The 18,604-nt window shown below is 40.4% G+C and overlaps 2 protein-coding genes across 10 annotated transcripts in view; both read right to left on the reverse strand.

The window, feature by feature from the left end:
* vit (vitrin) overlaps positions 1 to 6,913 on the reverse strand; it is a 30,418-nt gene extending 23,505 nt beyond the window's left edge. For 6 of the 9 annotated variants that reach the window (XM_086166894.1, XM_086166858.1, XM_086166905.1 and 3 more), the window contains exon 1: positions 6,775 to 6,912. The gene's annotated coding sequence lies outside the window, so the exon portion shown is untranslated. Of the gene's footprint in view, positions 1 to 6,774 lie in introns of all 9 variants that reach the window. The other 3 variants (XM_086166913.1, XM_086166877.1, XM_086166850.1) reach the window with 1 other exon arrangement.
* A 1,081-nt stretch (positions 6,914 to 7,994) lies between these two features.
* On the reverse strand, positions 7,995 to 14,405 carry LOC147236323 (opsin-5-like). The gene is made up of 6 exons (XM_086161406.1): positions 14,180 to 14,405; positions 12,428 to 12,633; positions 10,209 to 10,308; positions 9,249 to 9,353; positions 8,936 to 9,159; positions 7,995 to 8,605 (listed from the first exon to the last, which is right to left on the reverse strand). The coding sequence occupies exons 1-6, from the start codon at positions 14,316 to 14,318 to the stop codon at positions 8,135 to 8,137; spliced, it is 1,245 nt and encodes a 414-aa protein (XP_086017532.1). The 5' UTR covers positions 14,319 to 14,405; the 3' UTR covers positions 7,995 to 8,134.
* Between the last annotated feature and the right edge of the window lie 4,199 nt (positions 14,406 to 18,604).

Consider the following 18,604-nt stretch of genomic DNA (forward strand, 5'->3'; position numbering starts at 1 on the left):
AAAGTAGCTGTAGGTGAGAGTGTAGCCAGACACCATAGGATAGTGGTTTGTAGGATGACTCCGGTGACAAGGAACGGAAGCTAGACTGAGACCTGGGACTAGACAAATTAGACTGAGAGCAGAGGTCAGCATTTGTGAATGGCAGTATGGCCTCATGCCTAGAAAGAGTACTACAGACGCAGTATTTGCTTTGAGCATTGTAACAGAGAAGTACAGAGAAGACCAGAGGGAGCTGCATTGTGTTTTTGTAGACCTAGAAAGAGCATATTGCAGGCTGCCAAGAGAGGAGTACTGCTATTGTGTGAGGAAAGCTGGAATGGCAGAGAAGTATGTTAGACTGGTGCAGGACATGTATGCTAGCTGTGAGACGGTGGTGTGGTGTGCTGTAGGTGTAACAGAGCAGTTTGAGGTGGAGGTGGGACTCCATCAGGGATCAGCTCTGAACCCCTTCTTGTTTGCAGAAGTGATGGACAGGCTGACAGATGAGGTTGAACAGGAATCTCAATGAACCATGATGTCTGCAGATGACATTGTGATCTACAGTGAGAGCAGAAAACAGGTAGAGGAAAATCTAGAGGGGTAGAGGTATGCGCTAGAAAGGAGCGGAATGAGAGTTAGTTGCAGCAAGACAGAGTATATGTGTGTGAATGAGAGGAAACCGGGTGGAACGGTGAGGCTACAGGGAGTGGAGATCAAGAAGTTGTAGGATTTCAGGTACTTGGGGTTAACAGTCCAGAGCAACAGAGAGTGTGGAAAAGAGGTGAAGAGACAGGTTCAAGCAGGTTGGGATGGGTTGAAAAAAGTGTCAGGTGTACTATGCGATAGAAGACTATCAGCCAGCATGAAAGGAAAGGTGTACAAGACAGTGGTGAGATCAGCGATGCTGTATGGCCTAGAAACAGTTCCAATGACAAAAAGACAGGAAGCAGAGTTAGAGGTTGGAGAGATGAAAATGCCAAGATTCTCTTTGGGAGTGACCAGGATGGATAGGATCAGGAATGAGTCTATCAGAGGGACGCCTCATGTTAGATGTTTTGGAGAGAAGGTCAGAGAAGCTCGACTGAGATGGTCGGTCATGTACAGAGGAGGGAGAGCTAATATATTGGTAGACAGATGCTGGATTTGGAGCTGCCAGGCAGAAAGTCTAGAGGAAGACCAAGGAGAAGATTTATGGATGTAGTGAGAGAGGATATGAAGGTAGTCAGTGTGAGAGAGGAGGATACAGAGAATAGGATTAGATGGAGAAGGTTGATTCACTGTGGCGACCCCTGAAGGGAAAAGCCAAAAGGTGAAGTAAGAGGAAGAAGATAAGGTGTGTTCAAAAAAAACTAGAGGTCCTATCTACCAGTTGTATGTTTAGGGGTTCAAAAACAAAACATGTGTCTTTTAAGTCTATGAGGAAAGACTAGTTGCTAGTGAGAAGCACCACCAGAAACACAGGCTGATATGAAACATCATGTGAGATTCTGCTCACGGGTTTTCGATGGAGTAAGACTTAATTACAGAGAACATGCGGACAGAATTCAATCCAAACGGAATGGGGAAATATCAGTCACGATATCAGTCAGAAGTCATGGCTTCTTTGTTGACACTGACAACCGTATGGATATGGATGCAATCTAACGCAATTCCCAAGGCGTACATCCCAGTGTGCAGGTCTGCTGTACTGATAGCACGGAGTCATGAAGAAACTTATGCCGTATGTTTTATGTCCATGACTCGTCGAGGAACAAACAGTGGATGCCAGTGCACCACTGTATGCCCAGGCATCGGGATTGATCTCCTCTCCAGGGAAGTGATGACTGAAGTCTCCCTGTTAACAGAGGAATGCCGTACCTCTAATGAGGGCGTCTTCGAGTCTGTTACTGCTGCGACACACAGGCTTAATGTGATGTAGAAATAACAAATGTTCACACAGGGACCTCTGAGGCAGACGGAGATGTGACACAAAAAACGTCAGACTGAGGTTTAAGGTGAGGATATCATTAAAACAAAACACAACAGGTCTGATCAGGTTACAGCTAAAATTGGTTACTCTGCACTCCAGATCACATTCTCTGTGTATGAGTGTGTGACTGAGGTGTTTCAACATGGAGAGCAAGGCTCCAGGCAAAGAATTCCTGCACAAATAAATGAAAGACAGAAAAAATAGGGGGCTTCCACATTAGGGCCCTCAGCCCAAATAGAACAAGGTCCATTTCATGATTAGTGTGAACACTGGGAAGGGTTCTTTTAGGATGGTAGCTACAGGTAAGGTTCTCCTCCAGGTGGATGTTGCAGTAGGAACCTTACCAAACAAAAGAGAAAGACTACATTTTGCCCTGTGACATCATATCTTATGTTAGCCCCCTCTACACATGGCTATTTATGCAGAAATCATTGAGGACTACAAATTAAATGACAGTGGATATTACATGACAGGTTTGTGAAATTAAAGTTTCATTTCAAAGTATCTAGCAGGAAAAATGAAAGCAAAAACCCTGAATTTCATTACGTTGGTTGGTCAGGTGGTAACATTGAGCACACTTCAAATCTCTGCATCAAAGTGTACAGATAAACAAATAAAGTAATGAATCCTAATGGAGGAGGTAAGCTTTGCGTAGACGGGCAATCTTTCTCATACATGATTCAAATAATTGTGCCAGATGTGCACTGCTTTGTCATGAGATTTCAGGGCTTAACACATACACTGCAGTTGTTAGAAATGATGAGCTGGCTCTTCCAACAGGGCTTTACCCGTAGTGTAAAGCAAAAGTAAACACAAAAAGATACAAGGCGTTAAACAAACAAACAACAAAAACACAACGCAAGTCCCAAAGTGCATATGTTTAAATATACTGCTCTCTGTAATGAGACTCACTTTTGATCAGTTAGTGTTAAACAGGCTCGGGTCACATTTTCTTTCTTACACCATTAGTCTGTGTCACTTGGATGTTCTGGCATTATCATGCTCAGTTGCTGTGGCAACCCTTTGCAGCACTCATCTGCTGAGCACCTGACATGACACTTGAAACAGCGATTGATAAGTAGATGTTAGTAGATGTTGTGAGAGGTGGGCCCTTTTTAGATTCCAACACAGAAAACGTCTAGGGAAGCATTGCTGTACTGGGTGTCAGGGTAGAGTGGTTGATAATTATAAGAAAATTAGGTATTTTGTTATTGTCAGTAATCTGTCCTCAAGCAAAGTTTCTGACTGTGTTGGACAAGTGGATGGGAAATCAGTCTTTTGTCAAGGACAAGAGGAAAGGTCTGAGGACACACTCCTGTGGTTCTCACATGTTAAAGATGAGAGGTAGGAAGGTGGGTCCTCCTATTTTGATGTTTCGGGATCTGGGGCTTAGAAAGCCAGGATCAATTTGTACAGTGAAGTGTATAACCCGGGGTTTGTCAGGGTTTTATTCTTCATATGTCTGTGGGGGATATCGGTGTGAATGACAAACCCATATCTACATCCTCATCGACATGATCAGCTAGTCTTAACATGAAAACTATGTGTGAAGAGCTACTACTGTAAGTTCTATTCTCCACAGTGAATGTGTGACTTGGAGCTGGTCGGCATAGTTCTGCATAAATATGCGAAAATGCAGGAAACAATTGGCTACAAAATTGTAGACAAAGACTAATGTGCAACTGAACAAAAATAATCCACTTTCAGAGCTGCGGATGAATTACGCAACATTTGGACTGCTTGGCTCACTTGTTTTCATCTGCATCCAGTCTTCATGTTGAGCTAAATAAATTAGTGTTTGGTTTTTCTGTTGCCCCAGGATTTATAGTTGTACAGTAGCTAAAAAGTAATTGAAGGTCCAAGTGTGGTTCGAAAATCTGTTTATTTCCGCTAAATGATGGCATCTTTCATCGAACGTCAAACTGCTTGGCAGCTCTCATGCTGTCACATAATTTCTTTTGCATGCTAGCCTTGAACTCTCCGGTTATTTGTTCATAGGTAATAAGTTTATACATCTATATGTAAAGTATATTTATTAAAAAAAAACAACTTCATGATAATTATACATCACACACAGTATATGGCTTTCCTGTGATTGGCAGAAACTGAATTTTTGGTGTGACATTTATGAGCACTGACTTAATTTTTCCACAGGGATTCCCTTTGACAGCAAATAGATCACTTCTGCACAATCAGGACTACAGCTTGTCTTTGCAGCGGAAGATAGCATGAGCAGAGAACAAGCTGGGGCAGATATGAACATTTATAGTACAGAATGCAGACCTGCAGCAGACAAGAAATGAGTCAGCATAGTGTTGAATAAAGCAAGCAACAGGATGACTTGCGATCAAAGAAGAAACAAGATGATTTCAGCGTGCCAATCAGGCCTTTTTTAGATTATTTGGCCCCACTGTAGAGGAAGTGAGACATGACATCATTGTTTCAAAAACAGAAGAAATGTGTGACAATAATTTGAGACCTGCTAATATGTGTTCCCGGCACACGCCTATAAATCCCTCCTCCTCCAAGGAATGAAATACATCACAAATTATATCCTCCGAAAAGCACAGCAGGGAGTTTCCTGTTTACAGTGGATAATAGATCTTTACGGACTTTTAGAGAAACAAACTTTCTTGAGCACACACCCAAACACTCATGCAACTAAAAGACCGAAATAAGAAAAAAAGAGTAAAATATGAAACAAATGATTGCATGCTATGATATATGGGGGCAGTTCAATATCCATGAATCAATATCCATCAAAAAAATGTATATTGATTCAGTTTGACAGCATCTGCATCAATGCCAGAGAAGTGTTGTAAATTTACCCAGGTTTTAGTTTGTCCGAGGAATCGGTTACTCTTAATCTCAAGTCCTAAAATGAATGAGTATTTCATGTATCAGGCTTCTGCTGCGTGTGGGCAGAAATCAAACTCGGTTTAAACATGTAATTAGCTATGAGAAGCTGTAGCGAAATCAAGCACAGCAATGGTGGCAGATAAAAGCTCCTCTAAGAAGCCATAACATCAGCTCAGTGACTTTCCTTCACACTGCGGTTTGCAGTTATTTTGTGGAAAGCTCGCCGGCTCAGACAGGTCACATAGTTTCGGGAATTAAAATGCAATGCAATTCACATCGGGGTGACATTCTCACTATAAAGTAGATTGCATGCACAGAACAACCTTTACTCAGACTGGGCCATACCATTTTGCATAATGCCTGTTGCAGGGAAAAGAACCTCATCACACCAGAAATCTGATAATACAGGACAAAACACACACCTGGCAGGAGTGCCATAGGGGTTTTTGATGTGAACAGCATTTGCAGCTGTTGTCTGTGAATATTTTAAAGGGAAACAAAACAAAACAAAACAAAACAAAAATTAAAGTCAGGGCACAACAATTGTATAGTGCCTTCACTGTAGACATTAAAGTTATGACAACATGCATCATGAAACTGATAAATAGATCATATTATAAATCGAATTAGATTTTGATCCCCAAAACACAAGAGGGCGCAAACGGTGTCTCAGCTTGATCGACTTGTTCACCCACCCATCAGTTGTGTACAAAAAGAGTGAAACATTAAGGAAAGACACTTTGTGTGCTGCTCTGGGATGAAGAGGAGATTAAAATGATATGGTAATGATATTTGATGCTCAACACTGGGGAAAGAAAAAGTGAGAGATGTGAATTTTTTTAAATTCTTCAATCTAAGCAAATTGTGGGTCAACTGTATTCATGAAACCTCTTTTTAAAACCAATTCATGTCCATCAATACGAATGAACTTGTAGGGTTTTCACTTTGTCCATTAGAAAAGCACCGGATTTCCTTCTGAGCTGTTGCCCGTCTGAGTGCAGCCTGCATGAGCAGCTGATGAGACAAGGTTAATTTGATAACCTTGGAAAGCTGTGAAGTCTGAGAAGTCACACACACACACATACACACACACACACACACACACACACACACACACACACACACACACACAGGGACAGGGCCCTGCAGGGAGTGTTAAATCCCAACATTCATGAGTGTCAGGATAGTACTGTAAGCACGTAAGATCTGCCAAGTACTGTAGAAACAAGCCAACTGAGCTTGAGCAGACCACAGGACTGCTAACATGTCTCTACAAGGTGATTTCTATAGCTTTTGGGTGTCTGCTGCTGCTGCTGGGCATTATTTGTTTATCAAGCACGGCAGATGCTGAATTATTTTAATTCTTGGTATCGGTTGCAGTGCAAGTCACGGCCTGCAATCTGCAGCTTGTCATGTTGAAAAGAGACCACCTGTGCTCCATCAGCCTCTTCGAACTTGGAAGAAATGCAAGAAATCCCTAAACAAAGAAGTTTCAGAGAGCGTGAGATAGAAATCAAGACAAAAGTGGAAGAATTTCCACCCACAGCCTTGCTGCTTATGAAGGCACAAGTCTTCTCAGTACAAGGAAATTGGAAAAATCTGTATCATTTTAGTCATTTGCTGTTAGAAACATTTGGCATAGATAAGACATGGCTAAATTAATTTTAAAAAGCTCACTGATGCAATAGTTCTGTTTTGTGTACATTTTTTTTAATTAAAGAATTTAATCTATTGATATTAAATGAACTTAAAACAGTTGATTTGCTCCAAAAAAAAAGAGCAAAAACAACAATGAAAACGCTAAATGATAACTTACATCAATTATCAAGTCAACATCAGTCAACAAGTGCTGCGCCGCAACTCACAACGCGCAAATCACGCAACAGCATACACTATCCTTTTCACGCGTGGGGCTGTTCGGCAAAACTTTACCAGAAATACGCACAGAAGCTTCAAGATCAACTCACCCGCAGTAGCAAAATAATCCTACAAGCGTTCAAAAAAAAAAAAAAATTAATTCCGTGCGCTCCTTCCCCCGGATCCCCCCAGGGTGATTGAGAAGCGGCGTGGACCGATGGGCGTGCAGGCGCTGATCTCTCTCCACCTGGGCTTTTCTGCGTGATCGCAGCGTTCTTAAAATGGTGAGTTGGATGTGGCAAGACTTTTTCTCCCTTTGCCCGTCCCACTTCAGGCTCTGCTTCTCACGCAGTCAGGGGAAGAAGAGCTGCACCCCGGGGGCCATGAGGAGGGGGATGCAGGACGTGGTATCCAGGTATCCAGCATCCCTTTGTTTGATTGACAGCTTTAAGGAGGCTGTGCACATTTTCATCATTTTCAAAGACATTTACTTTGCATTTAAGTTGCATCTTTTCCGTTTTACCTCGGGGTTCGGTCCCCAGCCACACTGTCCTGAAAACAAAACAAACCAAAGGAGTGTGTAAATTTACACTTTCTCCAGAGTCACTCCTCCTCCCCCAAATAAACCAACCAACACCTCTTGGGGAGACACTTCAGGCCACCTTCATTGTCAATGTGATTTTTTTTTCTACTGTTATGGTGACACGGCATGTGAACCCCTACACAAATACACACTGTCCTTTGTGAATCTACTACCAACAGTGGAGATAATGCAGAACTTTGCAGTCTGTTTAACAAGGTCCTGCTATCAGGCATCGCCCTGAATGTATTCCTGCTAAAGCTGCCTTCCAATTTGATTTCAAGGTCTTATGGAGTGGCGTCAAACAAGTCATTTTGCTTGTTATGTTACTCTTTGCAAAAACACAGAGACCAACTTAGGAACATTTTTCACAATAAATTGCCATGTAAATAATGGCCCGCTGAAGTTTGATATTTCAGTCTGCATTGAAACGGAAAAAAGGGGTTGTTACCACACCCATACACCAGTGCATGGTACCTTTCTGCATGAATAAAAACCACACCGATTCATCAAATTAATGCTCTTGCTCCGACCTGCAGATGCTACTTAAGAGAGCGGAGCAAAGGAAGTTGGGGGGGGCGGGGCAGAGCACGCTCAAACTGATTTCATGGAAGTTTAGGGTTCCAGGTCACTAAAGGTAACGTTCAGCCCGCTCTGCGCCGCGGTTCACTTTTCATCTGCTGCCTCCTGTCTTAGAGGTTTATTTAGAACGATGTGGTCGATGGAAATGATAACAAATTTGCCACGGTGTGTAATCACATTTCTGTTTTCCCAGATACTTTATTGTCATCATGTACACATTTTACATGTCCTATTAATGTAGACAAGACCAAATATGTAGCCTCCATCTCCTTCATGCAATTCAAATATTTGTGGTACAGGAACAGTCTTCAAAGTCTGTCACACCAGTACTCAGATGTTTCAACGTGTGAAGGCACGTTGATGTGAAAGATCTCTTGTGGGTCACAAGGAGGTGTCTCAGGTGGACTGTTGACCCCCGAGTCGCTGTCGGGATTTGGTACTTTCAGGTCTTCCGCGGTGAATTTTTCCTCCAGTTTCTGGAGAGGAAGTGATGCTGGGGGTGCGGGAGCCTCTGCCTTAGGTTTGATATTTTTGAAGCGTTGTAGACGTACTTCTTCACGGTGCTCGCGAGTGCACGGTACCAACAAAGAGACGTCTTTGCGAAATTTGGAGCTCATGCCAAAATAGATGAGTGGATTGTAAAAACTGGCAGATTTGGCAAAAAGGCGAGTGATGATGCTGGTTGTGGTTGGCACGTGGAAACCCCAGGCTGACCACATGGACACGACCGCATAAGGCGACCAGGCCATGATGAAAGCTGTGCAAACAACAATGGAAATCTAAACAGAAAAACAAACGAGAAAACGTCACATAGTTAGTCACAAGTTCATAAAGTGAGAGAAAACGTATTACTGTGAAAGTGAAGAAACTGCAGGGGAACCTAAAGCCTTAACCTCTCTCACCGGAACAAATTCAATGTTCCAAATGTTCCGAAACCCAACTAAAGCCAAAAAAGTGAATTAATTCAATTCTATGCCGAACAAAATGTTAAGGTTTAAAAAGTTATGAAAATGTTACTTTTGCCATCGTCTTTTCCAAAATAAATGTAAGCTTTTTCAATCTTATTTATATATATATATATATATATTTTTTTTTTTTTAATTTCCTACCCTCGTGACATCTCTCTCCACCTTCCTTTGACGGGCCGTGAGGAAACCTTCAGCTGACATGGCATTTGTACTTTTGACCTTGTTGATGATGGAAATGTAGGAGAAAAGCATGATCATCACAGGGATAAAAAAACAAAAGATGAGGATGGAGATGATGTAGGACTTGTAGATGGTGGAATAATTGGCTTTGGACCAGTCCACCTCACAGGTTCCATATCCTCGATCTATGGAGTATAAATCACAGAGCTCAGATTATGAGCCTTGAAATTAAGTGTAAAACTCCTTTCCTCCAGGGGGGGATGAATAAACAGACCTGTGTAACTGCCCCAACCCATCAATGGTGCTGCAGCCCAAAACAAAGCTCCAGTCCAAATGCAGATGAGGGATGTAGCAATGGTGTTGAAACTTATGCAGTAACCTACCAAGAAAAAATAGATAGAAAAGTATCCCCAAGTACGTTCAAACCTTCTTAACAGCAGAATGATATTTAGCATTTGAAATGTTAAATGTTGCAATTTTGGTTGTAAGGTTGCAAAATATGAGCGGCACTTAATAATGGCACATTCTTTCCTTGTTATGAATGTCATATTGTGACATTTATTGAACAATGAAGTGTTTTCTCACATTAACAGCCTGTGCAAACACCAGAGACTGAAAAGGACTTCTGTTGACAAAGTACACGAAGCTTTGTAAAAAAAATGAGTCCGCCTGCTGTTTTCCAAGCAGAACTCACATAGCTGTACTGTATGAGGGAGACATTGGTTGCTATGAGTTACTAGTTGTAATTAGGTTAACTTAGATTTTATTATTAAAGAAAGAACATACTTTGGTGCAATTCTTATCCAGCATGTGTGCTTAAGTTAACCACTGTGGAAAATAACATAAATTTATACATCTTTTATGAACATACACAAACATAATTAAGACATTCTTTCGCAGAACTTACATCAAAAATAGCAAATGTCACCTCAAATTAACTTAATGACACGTTGGCAAAATGTATATGGAATTGCCATACGCAAGTGGTAGTTATTTCTGCAGCTAAAGTTGGTAATGAGGTTTCATTAACACTGAAACACACACTTTCACTCGATCAGATAGGAACGATTGGAATGCAAAGACAGTAGATGCTAGTGGGCATATTCTCTCTTTCTTTCTTTCTTTCTTTCTTTCTTTCTTTCTTTCTTTCTTTCTTTCTTTCTTTCTTTCTTTCTTTCTATTTCCCTGTCTACCCTTCATTCTTATTTTTTCCATTTTTGTCACATGACCTAACCTTTGTTGGGGTGACAACCCTTGATGTATCTGGTGACACTGATAACAGTCAAGGTGTTGATACTTGCAAGGCCAAACAGCAATGTGAAGAAACCATCCACCTGGAAGGAAACAGAAAGAGGTGTGGGTGAATCATAGCATTACATCCACAAAATGTCTCAGGCGCCTGAGGGCTGAGATCAGTTGCTGTCCTAATTGTTACAGACTTTTGTCTGTTCAGTTTGTCTTCCTTTAGACTTTATCAGATGAAGATGAAATGTTGAAGATCTTTCCTGCCTTTTGGCCAATAAGTCCTAGACACTCACAATTTCTCTCGCCTGTGCTGCGGGCCTTCCTTTGAGTAAAAAAATAAAAAATAAAAATAAATAAATAAGATAAATAAATAAATAAGATAAATAAATAAATAAATAAATACATACATACATACATAAATGAATACATAAATAAATAAATACATACATACATACATACATAAATAAATTAATTAATTAAAAAATAAAACAATTAAGGACTTAGGATCATGTAAGGTGCAAGAAGAGCAAAAACAGCAGATGTTTTAGAAGAGGATAAAGATTTAGTCTATTGTTGTTTGAAGACAAATGATAATTATCTTTTAATCTGGGGTCTTCTCAAAGGGAATTACAGTTTCAATCTGCCTCTAACTGTGCAACACTCAGAACACTCCTGAGACTTATATGGACTGGTTAAGGTCTCTAACTGATTACTTTCTTGATCTTTCTTAGTTGTAATCCTATTACTGTCCGTCATGATGATTTTTTTTTCACCCTTCCATTCTGCACATGACTGGACTTTCAGCATATTTCCTGTCTAATTGTCCCTCTCAGCTGGGCTGTCATACATTTACCAGCAGCATGAAGAGGCAATATCTCTCAAACTGATTTTTCATAATTTCATGCTATCATCTTATTTGCTGAGTTCAACTCTACAAGAGTGGTTGATGGACAATAGAAAGTTTATTCAAATTAGAAGCTAAAAGTTTCACCCACCTTGAAGATTTTTTTTTTTTCCTGAGATCTCTGATTTCTCTAATTTCCCTGATCTCTCTTTTTCTCTCTTTTCTCTCTTTCTCATGAGGTCCCCTCCTGTTTAACTGTGACCTGTCATAGAGTGCAAAGCATAGGGATCTGGCTTAGCTTGCAACCATTCATGTCCCATCATGCTCCATGCAGTAATCTGCTAATGCTTCTCACATGCCTGTCTTTTTCACCCTCATGTCCCTTCCCTCCTCTATTCCTATCGTGTTTTAATTTTCTCTTATTTGTTTCAGACACTCCCTCTCAGCTCATATCTTACAGGACATGATGGAATGAGGAGAGGTGCATTACCGTACAGATATTTCCTCTTTGCTTGAAACCCTTATTACTGGTTGCAGATGTTCTGATTCAAAATTTTGCGATTCACATTTTAAGTTGTTTGCCTTTTTTTTTGGCACTGATTTATCGGGCAGTTCACTCTTTCTTGGACAGGATATCATACCATGAGCACAAACTATCTGTAGATGATAGCATTTTATAGTATTACTGTATATACAATGAATAGATATCATTTACATTACATGTTATAATTTATCACCTTATTTAAATAGCACCAAAGCATCTTCCTTGCAGGTCTGTGGAGGTTCTCAGTCATGGTGAATTCTTGTCAAAATCTTCTTGTCGTGGCAACCGGATTTACTAAAAGACGTCTCACCCCCTCATCCAATAGGATTCTTCACTCAGATGAAGAGGTGAAACGTTCTCAAGTGAGGAAATTCAGGTCCAGTTGCCACAACAAGAAGATTTCCACAAGAATCTTCCTTGCAGCTTTGAATGTGCACCCCCCCCCCCCCCCCCCCCCCCCTTTGGTTGTTGACAGGTGCCATGCTACTCTAGGAGTTTCTCCCATTTAAAGGCCTCCAAACTGGTAATCTCATTACAGATTTAACCTCCAGAACACATGGCCACTAGCATAATACCCTTTGGACACACATTCACAAACGGTCATACACTACTGAAAGACTTTCACGGATAACTTTAATATAGTCCAGTAATTGGGACTGGCCAAGAGAGCAGATGTAATTTATTAAGACCATTACTTTGCACTGTCTCTTGAGATTTATTGAGCATAGATTTAACATATTGTGACATTTAACAGAGGACAGTAATGGTTTATCATGAAATCGTGACTCCTCAAATCATCTACTGTCTTGGTGCAGGTTACCTGACAAGTCCAGATCCAAGTGATTAGATACCCATCGTCTTTGAGGATATTGAATATTTCTAGAATCCCTCTTGAGTAGCCAAATACTGAGATGCTGGCATCAGAGATGGCGAGGTTCAAAGTGAGGTAATCCGTTGGCTGAAGTGAACCTCTTTGTCTGTATAAGACAAACATCACTAAACTGTTTCCAAACCATGATAGCCATCCTGTGGAAGGAAAAGAACCAAGTATGAACAATAAGTCGAAAACCTATTTAATTACAGAGTTCCGTTATAAAAGTACATGAGTAAGTAGTACAGTGCTCATTTTATTTGGGTCACTTGGAGTTGACCTCTGACTCAATTTGACAAAACCATTAGGGGGATTTGAAAGATGTTGCTTTCCCCACAAAGCCAAAATCACAGAACTAATGCCATCAAATTTACCCAGGGAATCAGCTTGATTTCCCTGATTACAGTTCAATATTGGCTTAGCGGGACGTCTCGCATTTGTTACTATAGCACATTCTGAATGACCTTACAGGACAGAGTATTCGTGTACTGCAAATCATATTGAACATTTTGGATTTTTATAAAAAATTATATAGATTTTTGCAACTCTCACTATGAAAAAAATAATTGTTCTTGTGTTGGGCACACAAAAAATTGTTTAGAAATCTAGAGGACTATTTCTTATGTGTCTTTTTTGAGAATTTCCACTGAGTCCACATATTGACATATCCACATATGTCATATTGAAGTCCCTGCTAATAGAGAGATTTTGTTCATTGAAGCTAAAGCTGATGAATGTCAAAATGAGCTTGATCATTGAAAACCCATATCTCAGCGGAACAAAACATCAGCAGTTTAGTTTGCATTACTATCACAAATATCCAAAGAACTACGGTGGTGAGTGCAATAATTATTAGGGGGACTTGAATGTCAACACAAACAACAGTCTTTGTAAATAGCATTGCTTATGGATATATCCATATACAATTATTAAATTGTCACTCATATGTGCCCACTTGACAGGAAAAAAACCTTCCCCAGTTTTCACCTTGTGTACAGTACATACAGCAGTAGGAAGAAGTACTTCAGCCACAGAAAGCACACGAGAGTGAGGTCAAGCTTACCAGTAGGATTATTAAGTGACTAAGAGCCAATACTGGAAAACCAGTAATGCATGAGGTTAAACCAAATTTAAATGGTAAACGACTATATAAAGCCTCAACTTTATTTGATGAAGGATCAAAATCAGAGTTGTGATAATTCAGTCTTAGTTTACATTTTATTGCAGTGAAATACGTTTCTTGTATTTTTTGACAAATGTGACTACACCAGATCCTTTATAGTAATCTGTTGACATGGAGTAATAGGAAAACAAAGTTCCAAACTTGAGTCGGTCCATCTGTGTCAGTAGACGACTGACCTTTCGAAAAACAAGGAAGAGTTGTTTTTGTTGCTGACCACAACTCTCTTGGAATGTACTGACTGGAAACAGACAACCAATTATTATGAGGTTATATTTTTTTTTCACCAAAAGGCTGAAGACTGTGGATTAGAAATGAAATTTGTAACATTAACACAACTTTTTTATGTCTATGTCATAGATAGTAATATATTGTGTATCTATAGAAGCAAATATAATATACAACAATGTCTTTGTCAGTGTTGGGTCTACCAAAAAGGTAAGGTAAAGACTTTAAGTGTGTGCTGATTTCTAAAATCTTATCAAACTGAAATAATCTTCCAATTTTAACAGCCAACATACCTAACACCAACAGGTATACTCCAATGATCGTTTCTCCTTGTTCAGATAGAGGAGGATCCGTATGCAGATTACTGAGATTATTATTCCTCCATGGGATGTTTACAATCTTCAGAGGATAACCTTTCAGTGTTATTTCCATGGCCCGAATATTGATGCCAAGGCATGAATCCTTGCTGTCCTCTCTCTTCCGCTTTCAGTAGACACTTCTGTGTTATACCAGTCGAGACGACTGGTCTGTTCATTTTAAATCCAGCTTAGACGCAGTCACTAATACCTCACTGCTCACCGTCCCGATCATTACAGATGTAATCCTATCTATTTCTTAACACCTAAGCAGATATATTTTGTGGGGAAAACCTGACCCATCTGGAAAAAAATGTTTAACACATGAGGTACTGAATGAAAAGTTGAATCCAAACCGACGCCAGTCAGTCACCCAAATTACAAATGACAGCTTTAGCAATTGCTTGAACAGTGTTGCCAGATGAGAGCATTTGTGTGAAAAGTGATTTTTTTTCAAACTTTATTTATTCTTTGATTACAATCACTTTTAAATAGGCTGGATTTTAGAGGGGTTTTGGTCCTGCGCCCAAATGCTTTATAGCAGTTGGACTCCGGGAATGTATTTCACAGCATATGTTTATTTTATATTTTTATCTTTTTATTATGGCCATTTCAGATTAGCATTTCTGGTTACTGAGACCTAAATTATTATTTTTTTTGTAATTATGTGTTTCCTCTTTGTGCATGGTTTTGATCTGGAACCCAGCAAGGTTGAATGCTTGGGCCTGCTTGGATTGAATTGGCCTAGTTTTAAGTTTGGTTGGTAATTGAGCTCTTTATGTTGCATTAGAGGACCTGTTTGTGATTCTGTTCTGTATACCATGACAACTTGAGCTGTATGCTCTGGCAACAATTTCTGCATCATCCAAACCTTTGAAAAGTCTATATACATTGTAAATTTCTCCTGTACTGATGACTTGGGCTCCAACATATCTCTGGAGACATGTTCTGGTTATTTAAATCATTTCTATGTCAGAGGATAGGATATGTAGGCGATGTCCAGTCTTTTTTAATTGCATTTAGCTGAAACATAAGTCCTATGAATGTACGCTGCAACCAGACATATCATATTGAATATAATCAAGATCATGTGAGATCATGTGTACATTAAACTCTGATGTCATTATGACCATCTGGCACTTGAAAACCCTTACATTCTCTATCGCAGTCAAAACCATAAACGGAAATTATGTTGTCCAGAGGCGAAAGGGAACATTTTGGGATAAAATTTAGTATGTAAAATCCTTTTGCATTTAAACCAAATTATACCACATCCCCCCCCATCTCCACCCTTCCTGTCTTCACAGTGAGGCCCTATGTTGTGAATGGCCAGCCAAAGGGGTATTATAAGTCAACCCCCTTAAGTCTCTGTTTAGATCACAGTGTGTACCTTGTTCCCCTCCTCAAGTCACTACAGAGCACCTATACTAGCTCTCAGGATGTGGATGAAACGGCTCCTGCTGCCAGATCCCTCGATGCTTCCGAGTTTTCCCCGTCAAACCCTTTCTTTGAGTCTCTGAAATCCAGTCTGCACAGAGAGACAGCGCAAAGTGGAAAGTGAACCCCTGACCCAAACTGTCACCTGTCCAGCAGCAAACACAAGACCCAGTCATCTCTCGCCTCCACCGCTAACTAGAGATGCAGCACAACAGGCTGTGCAGTGATCCTTGTGTGAGCAGCTCACACAGAGTCACAGATGTTTTCTGATTCCTCCAAGGAATACCACGCTGGTTTCGATGAAAAACATGATAATGATTATTGGAAACAGGGTGCAACATAAAAGCTCCAAACTGGTAGTACCAGGTGCTAATGCACTATAGTTGTTTTTTTGTCAGATCTTGTTGTAGCAACTGGACGTTTTTGAAGACTTTTCACCTCTCAATCAACAAGTCCAGCTGTTATAATAAGACATAAAAATGAGAACCAGGATCTGTATGACTGAGAACCCTCACAGATACAGTCTGTATTATAGCTAAATAAAACTGACAAAAAAAAATAACAAGGGTTAAAATGGTAAAAAAATAAAGGATCTTAACTCTTGCGAATGACTGTCTTGCGAGGAGTGGTGAAAGCAGCTGTTGCCCTGTCAGTGATGAGGACAGATGAGATCACACTCTTGCTTCTGGGCTCCGTTTAAGGACACTGCATTTGGGATATTACGTGAACATCCAAAACATTTGTGGTCTGTCATTGGCTGATTGGAGTTTTACACTAAGCACAAAGCAGCGAGAAGTTCTCTGCTCGGCAATTTGTTGTGGTGTACTACTTAGCAGGAAGGCTTGGAGATTAGCCTGACTCTTGCCCATGTGCTTTGGTCCATGTACGTGACATGGTTGGCGATCACACTGGGCCACTGTATCATTAGGCCCGTGATGATTACTTTCTCTAATTCTCTTTCGAGGAGGCCTGGGATGCGAGGTTAAAAGCTTGCTGTTTTCCACATGGAAAATCGCAGACATAGATACTGTTATGGGGGTGAATGTTAAAGGGTAGGATTTGTCTGAGGGCAACAAAGTCTCTCTTTACACCAGGACATGCACCAGCTCAAGGTTGTCAAGAAGGTCCAAACACTTTCTCTCTCCTTGTCACTGAACTGGAGAACTCAGACAGAGTCTACTTGTTTTAAGGGTTATATACTACATATTTCAAAGTATGACACCAAATGGCTTGGCTTTCATTATTGCAGAGGTTAGTGAAGGTCAGTGAAGGAAATTCCATTTGGCGATGGAATTTAGGTGGGATAAATGGCATTATAAAAACCCTTTTTTTGGCTCACTGCTTCCCTGACGATGACAATGACCTCTATGCCCAATCACAAATCCCTCAAAACTGCAACTTCCTGCCTGCAAGTGTGCACACCTTTTCCTCTTACAGGAGATGTTGAATCATAGAGGTGGGTGGGTTCTGTCAGCTGACCCAGTTCCATACATTGCAGCAAAACTACACATTTATACAATACTACACATTTTTTCTTAACACATTTGACAGAAAAACAGACATCTACAAGTTAACCAAATAAACTTGGTATGCACTTACATGTTGTTATGAGCTTCCATAGCTTTCAGGTTACTTAATCGATTTGAATAAACTCCTCCACCATTAGGCAAAAGAGCGACATTTGCTTAAAAAACAGTAACCTGAAAACAGATGCATAGCATGAATAGTCTGTCGGACTGTTTACTTTCTTGAAATTGCACTTGAGAAACAAGTTCTGTCTATGTCTATTTTAACAATTGCGTTCAAAGAAAAAGGCGCGTGGTGATGTGAAATTCTTTTCATTCAATACGCAATGATAAACCTTGCGGGAAAAGAATAGAGAAATGATTCAGTATGCAATTAAAAGCAAATGAACACAGTCTCTGTGCTGAGCCTGTGGACTGGGCTGTGGCTCATGATCTTTGGCTCTGACCCACATGCAAACATTTATTTGGGCACTGTATCTCGTTTGCAATTTTTCCTGAGTTTGTTTGTTTAAGCGGGTTACTTATGTAAGTTGGTCTCATTTAGAGTTGAAAACACATCTTTCCCCCAAGGGTCTCAATTTCATGTTTGACATGAAGGGATATTTGGTGTGATTTCCAGACGGAAATGTGAATCTGCAACAATAAATGAGCTTCCTGTGGAGAGGTGAACACATTTTAGGTCGATTGTCATTCATTTATTCAAACAGTGACCTTTTCTAACCAGAATTCCAATTGAACCCTGTCTGTGTTTTTGTTGTGATTACCTGAGGGAGCTGGCACGTTTGCAGCCATGTTTGGTATGGTCAGGTCCGGCCTCCTTTCAGGTGTGAATGAAAGGTTTGTGTTCTGTCACTGGATTCTGTATATTTTCCTCATTTCTTTCCGGGAGTGCGGAGATTAGTGATTTTGCTACTCTGAGGTTCAGCAGCTGCAGTAGCCTGACGAACCAGCAATCTCCCACATCTTGGGATCACTGTCCTCTATCCTGATGTGTTGCAGCACATGGGCGACTTTTTCAATAATGAAAAGCAGTCAACTAGCTTGAGTCTGTCATTCAAGATTACAGTCAACTTGAATAAGCATTTTAAAATCTCCTTAAACCTCCTTAACAACATTGGCATTCTTACCTGCCCCAACGTCGGTCCCAGCAAGGTCCATACATTGACCTGTGTGTGATAGGAGGTTGCAGGGCCACACTGTTATCCACTCGCTCACCAAAAACATGTCATAACTCAAGACAACTCTAAAGCTGCACCTGATGACCCATGACACTTGCCTGTTTGAGCCTCATTAAGTAAGAAGGAACAATACAAAGTAGCCCTGATGACCGTTGGGTGTATTTAGCCCCTTTAAGGCCCCTTTAAGCCTCTTGTCAAGTTATCAGCGGAGGAATTTCAGA

The sequence above is a fragment of the Fistularia commersonii genome, chromosome 2 (genome assembly GCF_037954325.1).
Source record: "Fistularia commersonii isolate RoL2024-O1a breed Wild chromosome 2, RoL_Fcom_v1.0, whole genome shotgun sequence".
NCBI classification, from domain to species: domain Eukaryota; kingdom Metazoa; phylum Chordata; class Actinopteri; order Syngnathiformes; family Fistulariidae; genus Fistularia; species Fistularia commersonii.